This window comes from Argentina anserina, chromosome 7 (assembly GCF_933775445.1).
Source record: "Argentina anserina chromosome 7, drPotAnse1.1, whole genome shotgun sequence".
Taxonomy (NCBI): Eukaryota; Viridiplantae; Streptophyta; class Magnoliopsida; order Rosales; family Rosaceae; genus Argentina; species Argentina anserina.
The window spans coordinates 9,435,536-9,454,941 of NC_065878.1; the positions used below are offsets into that span (position 1 = coordinate 9,435,536).

Genomic DNA, 19,406 nt, shown 5'->3' on the forward strand with positions numbered 1-19,406 from the left:
TGAACTTGAAACATGCAGATAAGACTCGAGCAGGAGATGTGGGAGATAGAGATGCTAAGGGAAAAGGCAAGGCAATCTGTTCAGGCAGTGAGCACTCAGGGCCGAAGTGTAGATCATGGAAGAGGCCAAGACCCTACTACCAAATTCCGGCTAAGGCAGCATCTCCATCTGTCAGGACTGCACCTGTTAGACCAATAGCATCGGTGAGGTGTTTTGTCTGCAATGAAATGGGGCACTACGCCACAACATGTCTGATACCGAAGAGAGCAGGCTGCTACAGGTGCGGGCAATTGGGACACATGGCTAGAGATTGTACCCGACCCCTTCAAGGTAGACAGGAACGTCAGCAAAGACAGTTACCAGCGGGCCAGGCTAGGGTGTTTGCAGTGGGTCAGCGAGACACAGGAGTGGAAGGTACTTTATCACTTTTTGACTACCTTGCTAGAGTACTGTTTGATACGGGAGCATCGCATTCATTTATTGCTAGTTAGGTAGTGTAGATGTTAGGATTGATTCCTACACCTCTTGGAAACTCTTTATGTGTCACTTCGCCCCTTGGAGTGTCCGTTGATTTGGAGACAATCTGCAAGGCTTGTCTTATTGTGATTGGAAGTAGAGAGTTCTTTGCTTCGTTGATTGTGATTCCGGACCACACCTATGATGTGATCTTGGGAACTGATTGGTTGAGGTCGCAACACGCGGTGATTGATTGTTTTGACATGGTAGTGTCCTTTCATCGACCCAGGAAACCAGGGTTTCGTTATCGTTGCCTCAGGTCAGATAATGCTATGAGGACAGGAGTTTTGGCACATATGGAATCGGTAGATCATAAAGTAACTATTGCAGATATTGTGATAATATCTGACTATAGCGAGGTGTTCCAAGAGATACCAAGGTTACCTCCTCGGAGAGTTGTAGATTTCTACATTGAGTGGTACCTGGTACGACACCCGTGTCAAAGGCACCCTATAGAATGAGACAGAACGAACTTAAGGAGTTGAAGGTGCAGATCGATGAATTATTGAACCAAGGGTTTATTAGACCGAGCGTTTCACCTTGGGGAGCACAGGTTTTGTTCGTGAAAAAGAAAGATGGTTCTCTGCGGTTATGTGTGCACTACAGGGAACTGAACAAGGTGACAATCAAGAATAGGTATCCCTTGCCTAGAATTGATGATTTGTTCGATCAGCTTAAAGGAGCTATGGTGTTCTCTAAGATTGATTTGAAATCCGGTTATCATCAACTCAAGGTGAAGGAAGAAGATATACCGAAGACAACCTTCAGGACTCGGTATGGACATTATGAGTTTGTTGTCATGCCCTTTGGTCTAACAAATGCACCAGTTGTCTTTATGAGTTTGATGAACCAAGTCTTTAGCCCGTACTTGGATGAGTTTGTTGTGGTATTTGTGGATGACATTCTGATACACTCCAAGTCACAAGAAGAGCATGTGGGGTATCTGAGAACGGTGTTGCAGACCTTGAAGGGAGCAAGATTATATGCCAAATTAGAGAAGTGTGAGTTCTGGAAAGAAGAGGTCAAGTTCCTTGGTCATGTCGTCTCAAAGGATGGAGTACTAGTAGATCCGGCAAAAGTGGAGGCAGTAAAGAGTTGGAGTCGTCCGAAGAACCCTATTGAGATTCATAGTTTTCTTGGTTTGGCTGGTTACTACAGGAGGTTTATCGAGGGGTTTTCTAGTATTGCATCGGCACTGACCAAGTTGACCAAGAAAGATGTCCCGTTTGTGTGGACAGAAGCATGTGAGGAAGCATTCAACAAACTAAAGACCAGTTTGACCACAGCTCCAGTGTTGACAATTCCCTCGAGTGGGGGTGATAATGTCATTTACAGTGATGCTGCACTCCAAGGTTTGGGTTGTGTGTTGATGCGGCATGGAGGAGTTGTTGCATATGGCTCTAGACAGTTGAAGATTCATGAGAAGAACTACCCCACTCACGACCTAGAGGTTGCGGTAGTTGTGTTTGCTCTGAAGATTTGGAGACATTACTTGTATGGTGAGAAATTTCAACTCTTCTCTGATCACAAGAGTTTGAAGTATCTATTCCCATAGAAGGAATTGAATATGAGGCAGAGGAGATGGATGGAACTCCTCAAGGATTATGACTTCACATTGGAGTTTCATCCTGGAAAGGCAAATGTGGTGGCTGATGCCTTGAGCATGAAACCGAGAGATGTGGTAGCTTCACTTATGGTTCAGGAATGGTTTATACTTGAGACTGCATCAGAGTTTGACTTAGTACCATCGGGAGGAGAACCGAAGGTTTTTCTTGGTAGCGTCAGTGTGCAACCTACATTGTCACGAGGATCATACAGGGTCAGGTGCAAGATAAATTCTCACAAGCTAAGTTGGCAGATCTTGTGGTGGATACGCTTGTTGAGTGTCCTTCCGAGTGGAGAGTTGGACCCGATGGAGGGTTGAGGTTTGGGACAAGATTGTGTGTTCTAGATTGTGATGATCTCAAGGAGGAGGTCCTTCATACGGCACATCGATCTCGTTATACCGTTCATCCAGGGAACACCAAGATGTACAAGGACCTATGCAGGCAATTCTGGTGGAATGGGATGAAGAAAGATGTAGCGGAGTTTGTATCGAAATGCCTTATATGTCAGCAAGTAAAAGCAGAACATCAACGACCATCTGGCATGTTGAAGCCATTGACTATTCCTATGTGGAAGTGGGAGCATATATCTATGGATTTTGTGACTGGACTGCCTAAATCCAAGAAGGGTCATGATGCGATATGGGTGATTGTCGATCAGTTGACGAAGTTGGCTCATTTCCTTCCAGTGTCAATGAAGTACTTAGTGGACGTGCTAGGGAAACTATATGTGGATGAGGTAGTGAGACTTCATGGAGCTCCAGTTTCAATTGTTTCTGATCGAGATGCACGTTTCATGTCAAAGTTTTAGGGTGGTTTACAGAAGGCTATGGGTACTACCTTGGATATGAATACTGCTTTTCATCCTCAGACTGATGGTCAGACATACAGGGTGAATTAGATGATGGAAGATATGTTGAGGGCTTGTGTGTTGGATTTTAAAGATAGCTGGGAGGATCATTTGAGATTGATTGAGTTTTCCTACAACAACAGTTACCATTCTAGCATCGGTATGACACCTTATGAGGCTCTTTATGGTAGACCATGTCGATCACCGATCTGTTGGGCCGAAGTAGGCGATGTAGCACTGATGGGTCCAGAGGTGGTTTAGGAAACCACAGAGAAGATCTCGATCATTCGAGATAGAATCCGGACCACACAGAGTAGACAGAAGAGCTATGCAGACTTAAAGAGGAGACATGTGGAATTTGAGATAGGCGATCATGTGTTCTTAAAAATTTCACCTATGAGGGGTGTAGTGAGATTTGGCAAGAAAGCAAAGTTGGCTCCGAGGTATGTTGGGCCCTTTGACATTCTCGAGAAGGTGGGAGAATTAGCATATCGACTAGCCTTGCCTACTAGCATGTCGGGCGTCTACAACGTCTTCCACATTTCCATGTTGAGGAAGTATGTACCAGATGAGTCACATGTGATCGATCATAGCACCATTGAGGTGAGGGAAAATGCCGCTTTTGTTATTGAGCCGGTTTGTATTTTGGATAGATACACAAAGAAGCTTCGAAGCAAGGAAGTAGAGCTAGTCCAGGTATTATGGAGCCATCATGATGAAGGTGATGCATCTTGGGAGCTAGAGTCGGATATGAAGACGAGATATCCACAATTGTTTGTTGAGTGAAATTGAATTTCGGGACGAAATTCCTTTAAGGGGGGTAGAATGTAATAACCCGGTTTTTCAGAACGATTTTGGATTGCTTTTAAATTTATAAAATGTGTGAGAGTCATTAAACGTGTTAGTGTCGCCTTACGACGACAGATAAATTGAAAACGGAAACGTTATCGGAACGTTTGTTTAGGAAAACGTAACGTTACCGCGACGTGAGAATCGACCTTTGCTCCGTTGCTCGTTTGTGAAAACTTCCTTCATGGAAGTTATAAAGCTCGTCGATACGAGTTCGTGGACATGTCACGCGTTCTAATCGGACGTCGTACGTCAAAGTTACTAACGATAGAAGTAGTTTCCGATTTTGGAAACGGGTATAAATAGAAATTATTGGAGTTAGGGTTTCCATTTCTGGAAACCCACACCCCGCGCCTCCCTCTCCCATTTTCCCTCTTTCTCTCTCTCTCTAACCCGAGTCTGTCTCCCTCTCCGAAAAATCGATCGCCGATCTCCCTCCTCCGAGAGACGTGTTCCTCACCGCCGGCACCAGCGGCCTCGCAAGCTCGACGCGACTCTCCTCCCAGCTCGACGCTGTGAAGCCTCGCCGTGCCTCACCGAACCTCGCACGACTGGTCCGAGCTCTCCGACGAGCTCCGGTGCTCCCAAGGCCGGGAAGAGGTGAGGTTTCGATCCAATTGATGGTTGTGATGCTTTGTTGTGAATTTGTGATTGTTTTGATTTGAATTGGAGGAGATTGGTGGAGGAGGATTTTGGTGAAGTTACCGCCGCCTTAGGCGGTGCGTGGGGTAATGTGGGGTGGTTTAGAGGCGGCGTGAGGCCGTGGGGAGGAAGAGGGGGAAGAGATGAAGGGTTTTGGGGCGGCAGTGGCGTGCTATGCGCCGGCCTTAGGCTCGGCGCGTGGGCCCCACACGCTGCCACAGTGAGTGGCGCGTGAGCGCCACGCACGATCGCCGGAGGGTGGCGCGTGGGTACGTGCGGCGGCACGTGAACAGTGATTTCGAAAACTGTAAGTTTGTAAAATTTATTTTTTATGTACGGTGAATGTAAAAAGTAATTTACGTACAGTAAATGTAAATTTTATTTACATTCGGTAAATGTAAATGTAAAATTACATTCAGTAAATGTAAAAGTAATTTTGGAAGAGTAAATCGATAATTATTATTTACAGAGACAGTATTTACATTTGAATAGTATGCATACGTACAGAAATACGTAAACATTATGTACACGTACATGAATACGTAATTGATGTGTATTTGTACAGAAATACGTGAATAGTAACAATATGAACAGTAATTTCGTAAAACCAGAAATTGCTGAACAATAAACTAATATTACTGTTTCGGCATTTAAGGTTTACGTAACGATTCAAAATTCTTTTCTTATCTTTTCAAGGTGATCGATAATTCAAAAAAAAAAAAAGAATTACTTTCGGAACTGTGGAATTACGCTCGAGACTATAAGATGAGTAAAATCTCACATTTACGAATCTACCCTTGCGGAGATTCAAGATTATGCAGAATTTTAAAGAATGAAATATGACATGTATATGATATAGTGGAATATATATTTGTATAAATGGTAAATAGGTACATACATATAATTTGCTATATTATTTACAGTCATGATTTCGTTGAGAATATGTTCATGTTGATGATGAGATTATATATTCAGCATGTTGATTTAATTTGTACAATATGACATGATGATTATTGTACGTGGTTTTAACATCGAGTTTTGTTAAAACGTATTTGTCTTCGGACGAGTTTTATCTTCTGACGTGATTTATGTCTTCGGACGAGTTTTTGTCTTCGGACGTGATTGATGTCTTCGGACAAGTTTTTGTCTTCGGACGTGATTGATGTCTTCGGACGAGTTTTTGTCTTCGGACGTGATTGATGTTTTCGGACGAGTTTTGTCTTCGGACGTGATTGATGTCTTTGGACGTGTTTATGTCTTCGGACCAGTCTTCGGACGTGTTTGGCATGTCGGAACCTAGCCTTTGGCCGGGCGAAAGTTACGATACAGTTAAAGCTCTAGTCTGTCTGCCGGGGTACTGCATATGAGGTAACAGATGGGTTATCGACTTATGAGTACCCATATATTTTTGATATTTGAATGACAGGTGGTTGTCCAATATCGGCGGTGTACTACATGAGGTTTAACAGAGGTGTACCAGCGCTCATGAGTACCCGTATTATAAATGAATTTGGGTAAACAGAGGGGTGGCCCAATTCTCATGAGTACATATATTTTCAAACTATTAGACAACCAGATGGGCTGTCTAATGAGTCATGAGTGCATTTATATTTGTTGATTGTGGATTTTCGTATATATTGATATGCGAGTTGTATTTGTTATTTTACTCATACGAGCTTTAAAGCTTATCGGGTTGTGTTTACAATCCCGGTGCACCAATTCGATGATGTAGGGGATAACTCCGCAGGTGTGGATTAGCGGAAGTCGACGGACCGCTCAGAGGACTCGAAGTTATTTATTTCCATCTTGTGGTGAGGATTTTGTGTGGTTTTGTTTTGTGAGGATTTTGTGAGGATTATACATTTCCATTTGTTATAATGTCGAATTATAAATTTGGTTTGTAATAATCGGTTGACTGAGTTGTATTTTGAACTCAGAGATGATCCACTGTGGCATTTAAAATAGTTTCGATTCATTGAGATTGTTTTAGTGTTTCATAACTTCGAAGTTTGAGTTTTTATGCTCGAAATTTTGGGGTCATGACAATCAGATCATTAATTTTATACATATCCACCAACAATTACTTCCACAACTGAAAATCAAGGTGGTGGATGGAAGTAGCTAATTAGCTGTGGCTGCCATTCTCAGCAGCATTCCAAAAGGGACAACATAATTTCTTCTTAGAGGCAACCTCACCAAGGTGGCCTATGCCCTTGCCTTTTCTTCGTGCCAGAAGGGAATCTAGGTAACCTCATAAAGCTCGCTTATAAATGATGGTTTTTTCTGTTTGTGCTTAATTGATGTGTTCTAATTAATCAATCAAGGAACTTATTTCAGGTAGCTACACTACACCAGTCTGATTATTTGAAGCTCACCAAATCATTCAGTGCTACTTACTACTGAGAGTGAGTAAGTTCTTGCAAAGAGCTACGCTGCAAAGGTACGTATGTAAATACAAGAAATTCATTTTCTTATTTCTATTAATCATCGTGTTATAATTATCAAGTAATTGACTACTGTATCATATACACTTGACAATTGGATCGTAACACAACATATTCTCTACTAATTTGCAGATCTGGTTGGTGGGAAATGGATTGAGTAAAGAAGAACAGCTGAATGCACCAAAAGGAACTATATTAATTTGTTCCCTTCTCCCAACTTCAACCCAGAAAATTGCCCAAAGACTGCTACTACCACTGTACTCCATCCATGAAGATTCCTACATCGCTTGAGAATATTTACTCTTGCGAGGTAATATATTAGTAACTATTAACTACAGTTGTTACTTTTTGCCTTAATTTTCTTTTGATTGATCCGATTACTTGGTTACTAACTATAATTGAATAAATGAATATTGTGATGGAACTCAGAACTGGTTGCCAAATGGGATTTACACAGTAAAAAGTGGTTATAGAGTGGCGAGGGAGCTAGGTGCCGAATGCTGAGGCAGGGGTGCAGCCTTCTACTGGCTACCAAGCTCATTGTAGCCTTTGGAGGAGTTTTTGGGGAGCTCATGTAATGCCGAAGATTAAGACCTTCGTGTGGAGATTACTGGAATAACTATTAATTCTTCATGATCCTATATGTCTCAACTACTTTGTAAGTAATCATATACACGTATACGTAATAACTAGTTGAACGTACTCTATTGCAATGTAGTAACTGACACATGTACGGACGGGCCAATCTTTCTTCAGTAAATCTACGAGGCACTCTGAGACTGATAGAGGATTGACATTAGTTGTGTGATACAATTTACACATATCCAGAATATATCATACGTGAGCTTTGTTATTGTATTATAGTATTTACATATATCTTTAGTTTTTTCTTGACATAAATTTTAGAGCACATAATTAATTAATCTCTTTACATTGTATGAAGGAAAAATGCAAGAAGAATTCTACTAGCCGAAAGAGGCAAATGAATAATTGAAAAAGGTGCCAATAACAATGAATATGATCTAGAGATAGATGAAGATTTATTTATGAGCAAGTAATTTAGCATATAATGTAGCTGGTCTTGGCTAGTGTATATTAGATTTTATTGGTTGTTTTATTTTCAGACAAAAAATAAATTAGTTTTTATATAATAAATTTTATTAGTGAAGCAATTCGTTTTATTTTTAAATTTATAAATAAATGTTAATTGTGACATTTGAATATGTTGGTTATCATTATATGCGACATAACATGCAACCTTACATATTATTATATTATACAAGTATTTTCTCTTGTATAACTTATTTTTTGACAACTATGTTTGTGTCGTAGAAAATTTACATTTCTCGCATCATTGAACAAGTGACGAATTTGAATTTTCGCAACCCGTTGTCGCTTAAAGTGTTTTACTGATTGTCAAAAGCGACAGACTTATACAGTTGTCATATTTATAATATGCAATGCAATTGCTTCCTCGATAAAAGTATACGTGACAAATACGAAAACCCTCGTGTATAAGATTATACATCATATATGAATTTGTCATATAATATTATATACAATATATATGAAATCTCGATTTATATTATGCACGCAAATTAAAATCTCGTATATTATAAATTGTAACAAACATAAAGTCTTACATATATGAAAAATGGCATACATGAAGAATTAGTTGTGTCATATATTGAAAATACGACAATAATGCAAATCTTGCGGAGTGAATACGCGACGTGAATGAAATCCCAGTTATACAAATTGTAGCAAATATAAAGTCTCACAAATTACTTTATACGACGTAAATAAGGCCTCGTTTTTACAAACTGTAACAAAAATAAAGTCTTGCTGATTAAATATGTGAATTAAATTAAGCCTTAGAAATTGAAATTGTAACAAATATTAAGTCTCGCATATAGTTTTTGTAAGAAACTTGCGTTTCTCGCTATATGTCATATGTGAGGAAGCAGTTGTCTCACATATTGCAAAAGCGATAATCGTGTATTTTCATCACTTTTGATAATCAGTGAAACACTTTAAGCGACAACTGGTTGTGACAACTTTGAGTTGTCGCTTTTCGATTTAAGTGCCAAATATAGATTTTTTGTGATAATTTTGACCTGATCTGTTGTAGTGGCATGCTGTGGAAGGATGGAATGAGCATGAGTGCGGTAACTTCATGTCGGACATTAACAAAGTTTGGCAAGCTACTCTTCGACATGACTTCCAACCTCTGATCACGGCGGCCACTACTCAGACCAAATATGATTAGAAGAGTGGTATATGGAGTGGCTAGAGGATCTTTTTACAGAGGAGGAGGTGGCGCTTGTTAAGTGTATCCCTCTTAGTTCTAATAGATTGGATAATACTCCAGAATGGCATTTCACAAAAAATGGGATTTACACGGTAAAAAGTGCTTATACAGTGGCGAGGGAGGCCGAATGCTGAGGCAGGGGTGCAGCCTTCTACTGGCTACCAAGCTCATTGTAGCCTTTGGAGGAGTGTTTGGGGAGCTCATGTAATGCCGAAGATTAAGACCTTCGTGTGGAGATTACTGGAATAACTATTAATTCTTCATGATCCTATATGTCTCAACTACTTTGTAAGTAATCATATACACGTATACGTAATAACTAGTTGAACGTACTCTATTGCAATGTAGTAACTATTCTTCTCTGTTAACAACTATATATCTTAGGTATAGCTATTGATTTCCTCTTTTCTTTCTTAATACTCTAGTTTTGATCCACGTTGGTTTGAAAACAATCTCCTGCCTTACTACAAAATTAGAATTTGATCGTATTGAAGATAAAGTTTTAGTACACCATACTTAATTTGCTGATGCAGCTGTCACTATTAATGTAGCTTAAGGCATGGTGTTTGGCCAAAAAAAAAAAGGCATGGTGCAGTACTGCAGTAGGTGTAGCTAAAATTCATATATTATAGGTTACCATAGGCTAATTACGCATCTGCAATTCTGCATTAAGAGTAAATGAGAAACCTCATTTCTGCTATAATCCCGGTTCATGAATATATAAGGATCCTGATTCCTCAGAGTCTACATGGGTATATATCATTTCACTAACCTTTCTGTCAAGTTGATAGTTATTTTTTGGTAAAATTCAGATTTGCAATTATAAACATCAAATCGGGTACGCTCTACGTAGGATAAATTTTGTTTGTCCATTGATTTATATAGTTCGAAGCCTCAACGATCTTATTAGTTGAAAAGTGAACCAAAATATTAATATATGATTCAAACACCCATACAAAGGATCCTACAAGCAAAGGATCCTTCAAAATGACAAAACGTACAAAACCTTAAATTAGTGGAACTTACTGACCCTAATCAATCAAGCATATTTTGTATCATTGCAAAATCTCATCGATAATTAACATACAATTCTAACAATAACTATTATTACGTACAAAAAATTCTAATACTACCAATGCACTTGTATCGTCATACGTTCTATATAAACACCTCTGATCGAAGTCCCAATATAGAGGTCATCACTCAGAAACAAACAAATGGCTTCCACACCTGGAATTCTTACTGACTGGCCATGGACACCTCTGGGGAGCTTTAAGGTCTGCCTTTCCCTATTCTATGTGAATGCTTGCTGGCTACTATATATTGTATATCTCTCTATAGATTATGGCCTGGTTATATATTACCGGTATGATATTACTCTGTCGATTACTTTGGTGAGAATGATGTAGATGAGGTTGAGATTGTTGTTGTTGCAGTACGTGGTGTTAGCTCCTTGGGTGATTCACAGTACATACTCGCACATGTTTGGAAACGAAGGCACAGATCTATTTTACATCCTCGTATTTCCATTTCTGCTGTGGAGGATGCTCCACAACCAGGTGTGGATTTCACTTTCTCGCTATCAAACCGCAAGAGGCAAAGCAATCGTTGACAAGGGCCTCGAATTCGAACAAGTCGACAGAGAAAGAGATTGGTAAGTGGTGTTTGCGCAGCGAACTTGAACTAAATTAAGAGTTTAAGACTCGTTCGCATGAGTTAAAATGAAGTAATGGGGTTAGTGTACGTCCGTTTGTTTTTAAAATTTGAACTCGATTTGTTTCGGACAGGGATGATCAAATCATATTCAACGGAATGCTGTTCTACTTGGGCAGGTGCATCCTGCCTAGGGCTAAAACTAACCTAACAATTTGGAGGGGAGATGGTTTGGTCATGACGATGCTGCTTCATGCTGGTCCGGTCGAGTACCTCTACTACTGGTTACACAGAGCACTTCATCACCATTTCCTCTACTCTCGCTATCATTCTCATCACCATTCTTCCATTGTCACTGAGCCAATTACTTGTAAGACATTTTCCCAACATGGAAATTAAATGTTTTTGGCATATATGACTTACTAAAACTATATATATATATATATATATATATTATTAACACACATATTAATTGACTGGTCTTTTTCGTCAGAAAGTATTGTTCGATCAGTTATATTCAAGATGTGTTTATTCTATAATGTATGACTGTCCGATATAGATTTCATATTTTATAAATAGTGAATCAGCAGAACATGCATAATGTATAATTATCTTGAATAGATCGATTTGATAAAATATTAATGATCCCTTGCCCGTACTCTAAAAAAACAAAGAAGATAATAATCAGTGATCCTTCTTTTCACTGTTTGGTATGTCAATTCTTTTGAGTAGGTGTGGTCTGTCAACTTAATGCTATTGTACAAACCCTACGTATGGTACGCAAAGATGCATGTGCTATACGTCGATTATTGTGTTTTACGGTTTTACCCTACACGGGCTACGACGTTTTGCCCATACGTAGTTGTTAGTTGTGTGTATTACAGAGTACAGCTGCCGGAGCCTAAGTTTGATTTATGCTGCATTGCTTAGTTCTGTCTGATTATCTCATATGAATCTGGCAAATAATAATATTAATAATAATAATAATAATAATATTCAAGAAGAAGAAAGACCTTTTCTTTTTGCTCCTAATTTATAATAACAGGGAGAAGGTAATTGCAATTAATAACAAGTATTACGTACTGACTATGTATATTTCAGCTGTGACTCACCCATTCGCGGAGCACATAACATATTTCATGCTCTTTGCAATACCAATGATATCAACTCTGTGGATTGGGACAGCTTCCATCACATCCTATTTTGTTTACATTACTTATATCGACTTCATGAACAACTTGGGACACTGCAATTTCGAGTTCATTCCAAATTGGATTTTCTCCCTTATTCCTCCTCTTAAGTATCTCATCTATACTCCCTCGTAAGTTTTCTTCAATCTGACAATGTTTCTTCTTTGTATTAGTTTATTAATTGATGTGCATGTGTTTGCGCATAGAGACATAAGTCCTACGTACACCTATCTACATTATGAAAAAGTCATTCAAACAGTTTAACTAGCTAATTACCAACTAATTTGTTTTTCCTGGTTGATAAGTTAGTATCAAATTATTGTACCTTTTAATTTTGTTGTGTATAAAACGATCGTAATTTTTTTTATCAATTTTGTTCAATTATCAATGCAGAATCGCCTTTTAAGCATCAGTACTGCAGCTGCTTCTGTATGATTCTAACGTGTTTGATTTGCAGGTACCACTCTTTGCATCACACACAGTTTCGAACTAATTACTCCCTCTTCATGCCAATCTATGACTACATGTATGGTACCATGGACAAGTGTAGTGAAACTCTACATGAATCTTCCCTCAGGAAAGAGGAATCACCTGATGTGGTGCATCTAACCCATTTACCATCAGCGAAATCCATCTACCAACTCCCAGTGGCATTTGCTTCCTTGGCCTCTAAACCACACACTTCAACATGGTACTTATGGCTGTTGTGGCCAGTGACATTATGGTCCATGATGCTAACTCGGATATTTGGCGGTTCATTTGTTATTGAGAGGCAGCGGTTTGATAAACACAGACTACAAACTTGGGTTATTCCGAAATATAGTTTGCAGGTGGGAAGCAACTTAACTTCATTCTCTATATTATATTGATTGCATGTTGATGTAATCCGAATCCAGTTTATAATGTGATTTTGTTTGCTACATTTATATGTGAGTCGCAGTACTCACTCTCATGGAAAAATGAAGCCATAAACAGAGCGATTGAGGATGCAATACTTGAAGCTGCGCAAAAGGGTGCCAAAGTTATAAGTTTAGGTCTCTTGAATCAGGTAACTATGTGCAAGAGTCTGTAAGTTTCAGTTTAGATCTCTAGTATTTCTTCCATCACTTCACTTAATTAAATATTTCACATTTTATTCCCAATTTATCTAAGCTCACTGATGTCCTTAATTATAAATTTGAAAAATATTTTAGCGCCAGATCCGGTGCCACAATCCCACATCGCATGTCACATCAACTTGTCATGCCAGCAATTATAAATAATCACAAAATGTCATTTTTGAATGAAAATATAATCTTATTCTTATTAATTCAACGACTCTAGATTATTATAAAAAATTGTAGTTCTTTCTTATATCATTTATTTTTTTAAATGTAATATAAATACGATATATACAAAATATTCTTGAAACACATATATATGTGTGTGTGTGTGTTTGTGTGTGTGTGTGTGTGTGCTCGCGGGCAAGATATATATATATATATATATATATATATATATATTGTGTGTGTGAGGTGTCTATATAGTAATTGTATTAATTAATTATAGCCAGTAATTAATCATAAGTGTAAATTAATTAAATAAGAAAGTCATGAATCTTGACAAATTTGTCACTAAAAAGATTACCATCGACATAATTGTATTAAATATGGTATTAAATAACATATGTATACTCTAGGAAAAATAACATTTGTTACCTTACATATCCCCTTAAATCGATTATACCCTAACAAAAGAATATTCACTTTCAGAAAAAAAAAATTAAAAGAATCATACCAAAAGTTTTCATCTAAAATATAAATGTTGTAGTTACCTTACATCATCTCTGAAATTTAAAAATAAATATTATGTATATATATATTTTTTTAAATATATTTTGTATATATATATATATCATGTGTGTACACACATATTTCAAGCATATTTTTGTAAATTTCAATTTTTAAATTGTATTTTAGAAGTATTATTGTGATGAAAAATAAGAAATGATAAAAAGAACAAAAAACATATTTTTTATAATAATTTAAAACGGATTGATTAATAAGGATATGATTGTATTTTCATTTAAAATCACATTTTTATATAATTTTAATTATTAATGTGGCAATATGACGTGACATGTCACGTAAGATTGCGGCGCCGGATCTGGATCCATATTATAGCTTCCTAGCACTCCTCTTATACTTTTTGACTTGCTGTCCATGAATTTATATATTTGAATGTAGAGATTCAACATCAGTGATGACACCACGGTGTGTGTCATTAATTTGTAACCTCAAATATAGCGAGGTACGTATAGCTAGGCGGGTAAAATATCTAACGGTAACATTAAGATCTTGATGCTACGTTAATTAAGTGGCCATATTAGATATATCCATCCATCCTTTAAAATCCTTAATTAGTTTGGTTGATATATGTATATATCAATCTCCTGGGTTACATCAATACTGATTGATCCCATTTTTCATATATTTCGATCAATGCATGCAGGGTGAGGGGCTCAATAGTTATGGTGGTATATATGTGCAAAGGAATCCACGACTGAAAATAAAGGTAGTGGATGGGAGTAGCTTTGCTGTGGCTGTCACCCTTAACAGTATTCCGAAAGGGACAACCCAGGTCATCCTTACCGGCAACCTCACAAAGGTTGCTTATGCCCTTGCCTTTTTTTTGTGCCAAAGGGATGTGCAGGTATATGTCAATTAATTACTAAAAATGGCTAGGTAATTACTTTTCATAGTATGATTCCTATATTAGGCAATTAACTGACCTGATGGGATTGATATTGGATAAAATTGTTTTAGGTAGTTACATTAAAGAATGCTGAGTATCTGAAGCTCACCAAATCATTAAATACTACAGAGGGTAAGGTTATTCATGACAGAAGCTATGCTCAAAAGGTAAAGAAAATTTTGATCTCGACACCAACTTCATAAACCCTGGCTCTATCTGTTCATAGCTGGATGTTTAGTAAGTAGTAACCATAAGGTCCATAACAAATTAATTAGTTGGAGAAATTTACTTTTGTTTGACAATTGTTTTCGGTAGAAAATAGGGATTCTACTTTTCTAAGGGTTAGTTAGAATATTTGTTTGTGGGAGATAGGATTGATATTCTATACCTATTTTGTCTATCAATTATTTTTGTACAATTGCAATCTACTTATTTTCCTAGAACTGCAATACAGATTTGGTTGGTGGGAGATGGATTGAGTAAGCAAGAACAGCTGAGTGCACCAAAAGGAACAATATTTATTCCTTTCTCTCAATTTCCACCAAAACAGTTGCGCAGAGACTGTTTCTACCACCACACACCAGCAATGAAGATCCCCAAGTCTCTGGAGAATGTTTACTCTTGTGAGGTGGGCAAATTAGTAACCAAAAATGAAAATTTGTTTACGTTCATTCATCCAAGTAGGTAATATTAGTTAACTCAAGTTTAGTTATATATATATACTGTGATCAGAATTGGCTGCCTAGGAGAGTGATGAGTGCGTGGCGCATAGCAGGAATAGTGCATGCATTGGAAGATTGGAATGAGCACGAGTGTGGTGACACCATGTCCAACATTGACAAAGTTTGGAAAGCTACTCTTCGACATGGGTTTCAGCCTCTAATCTCCGAAGATTGATCGGTCGATCACCTCTTCACCAAGAAACCGTCACCCAATGTATCTTGTTTTCATTTTGTTATTGTATGTTTTAGTTTAAGTTCAACTATAATAGTACGTACGTACACTACACCACAAAATAAATATAACAACGTGCATTGTATGTTGTCAAAGTCTAAAATTTTCAACAACACGACTTGCACGTTCTAAAAAAATAATGCATGTTGTTGTATTCTTTTAACAACATACATTGTTTGTTGTCTTAGTTTTTTAACAACATACATGATGCACGTTGTGCTTTTTAACAACATATATTGCATGTTGTTTTAAGTTTTATCAACAGGCATCTTGCGAGTTGTATTTTTTAACAAGTTATGCATGTTGTTGTTAGTTTTTAACTACATGCCCTGCATATTATTGTAACTTTTTGACAACAAGTTTTGCATGTAGTTATATCATAGAATGTGTTGTCATTGCATTTTAATTTACATAGTTTACATCCAATTTGCTAGGCTCAAATTTCATGTAACTAAATCCACATACATTCACTACAACTTAATCACAATTGCATTAAATGTGAGTGCACACTTTAGGCATTCCAATATATAAATGTCTCATCATACATATCCTTTAAAACACTCATACCATGCCACTTCAATTCATCCTCCTTAGCAAAAAAAAAAATGTTATAGACATACTAACTATAGACTTAATAGAGCTTTTAAGCCAAGCAATGGTGCTTTCCATAGCTTCACCAAGCTGGTTAGCAACCATTGTTGAACTATACAATTCCATATATTCATACCCCTCAAAGACTGCATCAAACCCAAACCTTCCAACACTCCCTTCCAAGAGGCACACCATGAACTTTTGAAGTTGGGTTTGTCGAAGTAATCTTTCCTTCAGCCAGTACTTCATCTTCTTCATAATTATTCCAATTCAAAAATATACAATGTGTATTTTCAATATCACTACTTGGGACATCAATTGACCGACTTGTCTGTTTGAGCTACAAGTAAAAGAAATTAATATTATCAATTATTCCTTCTGTTTGAACGCTGTTTATTAGCACTCTGAAAAACATGGACGTACTAAGCAATTATGTTGCAAGACTAATATATGCAAAACATGGGGAAAAGACAAATTCACTGAGATCAGCAGAATTCTAATTAGCTTAAACAAATTGGGAAGTCATGTTTGTGTAGAAGTTTATTCCACCTAAATTAGGGACATCTAACAAGCTAAAATTGAGGTGGCATACCTGAGAAGTAGTCGCATGTGTGTTTATCATTTAGTTTGTGTTCTGTTGAGATGATCCTTGTATATCATTTAGTTCAAGATACATTCAGTATAAGGCAGTCTTTATAATTGCATGTATTCACTCTATTTATTTTTGTACCTCTTGAGTTGCATGTATAAGTGTGTATTGCAAGCATTGCTTCAACTTGAGCAAGCCTCTGTGATAGAGTCAATACAGTATATTCAAGTTCTTTAACCCTTGAACTACCTTAGATAGAAGCATTGACTCGAGATGGTGTAGAACCGAATCCAAGCCCACAAACTCTTCCATGAGTTTCAGGTCCTAAAACTCTTGCAAGTGATCATCCTTTTTATGGAATTTTCAACATGTGGGTTCTCATTTGACTCATTGCACTCTCTTATATCTTCCTATAATCATGCAACATGATATTAGTATGTTAAATAAAAGAGCATGCATCAACAATGCAAACAAAGATAAGAAGACTCACCTTTCTTACCAATATGCCACCAACAACTTCATTAATAGGTTTACCACATGTGTTTTAGTAGGGCTGTCAATTTCAACATGACCCGATAACACGACTCGAAACCCGCACGAAATAAAGCGGGTTGAACCCGCACGATTAAAAAGCGGGTCAGCGGCGGGTCAACCCGTCATGACCCATTTAATAAACGGGTCAACGACGGGTTAACCCGCTAACACGAAATGAACTCGCATGACACGTTTAATAAAAGAGTCGAACTAAATTCTATATAAAATACGCATATACAAGTTATTTAAAATTGTAATATTATATATATATAAAGGTTTAGTAAGTTTTTTCTCATTTTAAACTAGAATTTTGGGTAATACAATGAAATTTTTTATTTGATTATTGTTTTAGTCAGTTATCTTATCTAAAACGATAAATATATTTATTAAATGGGTTAAACGGGTTACAAACGGGTAACCCGTTTAATAAATAGGTCGAGTTTGGGTTTACATTTTTGACACGATTATTAAATGGGTTGGGTTTGGGTTTATATTTTATAACACGCGAGACACCTTGACCCGACACGAACCCAACCCGACACGACCCATTGACAGCCCTATGTTTTAGTCCACAATTTGACTCTTGTTACTTCCTCACCAGGATTCTCTTTTTTCTACGTAATGATACAAAATGAAACTACTCGTAAGTATAAAGAACTCAATGTAAGATTGTGTACAACTATATGTATACTTATACGCATGAAACCACTACCATCTTGTCCTCTAAGCGGGCATAACCCATTCGACTCAATGTATGAGGGTACTCTTGCCTGTTTGGCATGTTTCAGAACCCCTCACTTATCAACTGTACACAAGAAAAAGACAACAGCTTTATCAACAACAAGGAAGATAAGTCAATCAACTTCAGCAACATTCAGAGTTCTAATAAAAAATTTACCTGAAACTCAAGACCAAGTCTGTATTCACAAATTTGTCTCATTCAATCTGAGATTTCACATTCGCTGGCTTGATTTTCTCAATTGCACTTTTCTTATACTTTTTCCTACTTGCCTTCAAAATCTTCTTGGTAATTGCACACTTGTATGTCTCCAATACTTTCCAAGCATTCTGTAAATCATCTCCTTATGCAATAGATCAACAATGAAGTATTGCTACATTTTTTCCAATACTTAGATGTTAAACTAAAAATAAAATTTTCATGACAAAATCAGACAAGTAAATAGACGTAAACTAACTTGAGCTAATTTCCATACCTCATCCTTCTTTTTCACCCAGTTTGGATGGGTAATAGGAATATGTGTGTCATCAGTACTTTCATTTGTATGCGATGTGTGTTATACTATTGGTTTACTCATACGGGCAAAAAAGCTTACCGGGTTTGTGTTTAAAATCCCGGAGCACCAATTCGATGGTGTAGGGGATAGTTCTGCAGGTGGGGATTAGCAAATTCGGAGGGCTTACTCTGAAGATTTCTTTCTTCTTTTTTTGGTGAGGATTGGGTGATTTTTACATTTCCATTGGTTATAATACTGAGGTATAAACTGGTTATGTATTATTCAAGTCGACTGAGTCGTGTTGTGGACTCAGTTTAGATACATTGTTATTATAAGATAATTTCAATATATTTGAGATTGTTTTAGAGTTTTTATGGCTTCGAATTCAAATTTTTATCATTCGAAATTTCGGTGCTATGACAGGTTGAGATCTGAAGCACTGTATCATCACCAGCTGACAATGTTGAATTGAAATTTTCCTTGACAACGATATTGTGTAGAGCAAGAGATCAGAATTCCTCCGGCTCATGCTCCCAACGACGAGTGGCTGATTCTAGGCATCACTACAACACCACATCTGACTCATCCTTTTGATCAAAGAACACAGCTTTGAAATTGAATGCCTCTTCATCTCCACATAGTGATACTTGTAATATCCGAGATTTCTAATCTTAATTACCGACATATTAGAACTAATCAATCGATGCTTAT

General features: G+C 37.3%; 1 protein-coding gene across 1 annotated transcript; it reads left to right on the plus strand.

Annotated features, from left to right (window-relative positions):
• The first annotated feature begins 10,433 nt into the window (after nt 1-10,433).
• Nucleotides 10,434-15,689, plus strand: LOC126801762 (very-long-chain aldehyde decarbonylase CER1-like). Its single transcript, XM_050529218.1, has 10 exons — nt 10,434-10,493; nt 10,653-10,870; nt 11,004-11,239; nt 11,971-12,190; nt 12,517-12,889; nt 13,000-13,107; nt 14,550-14,750; nt 14,864-14,959; nt 15,247-15,420; nt 15,525-15,689. The coding sequence occupies exons 1-10, from the start codon at nt 10,434-10,436 to the stop codon at nt 15,687-15,689; spliced, it is 1,851 nt and encodes a 616-aa protein (XP_050385175.1).
• The last annotated feature ends 3,717 nt before the right edge of the window (nt 15,690-19,406 follow it).

What these genes read in the sequence shown, in the direction of transcription:
- LOC126801762 (XM_050529218.1), top strand. Translation starts at nt 10,434, where the DNA reads ATGGCTTCCACACCTGGAATTCTTACTGACTGGCCATGGACACCTCTG. An exon ending in TATCTCATCTATACTCCCTC is followed by an intron (nt 12,191 to 12,516) that starts GTAAGTTTTCTT and finishes TTTGATTTGCAG; the next exon opens with GTACCACTCTTTGCATCACA. An exon ending in GTTTAGGTCTCTTGAATCAG is followed by an intron (nt 13,108 to 14,549) that starts GTAACTATGTGC and finishes CAATGCATGCAG; the next exon opens with GGTGAGGGGCTCAATAGTTA.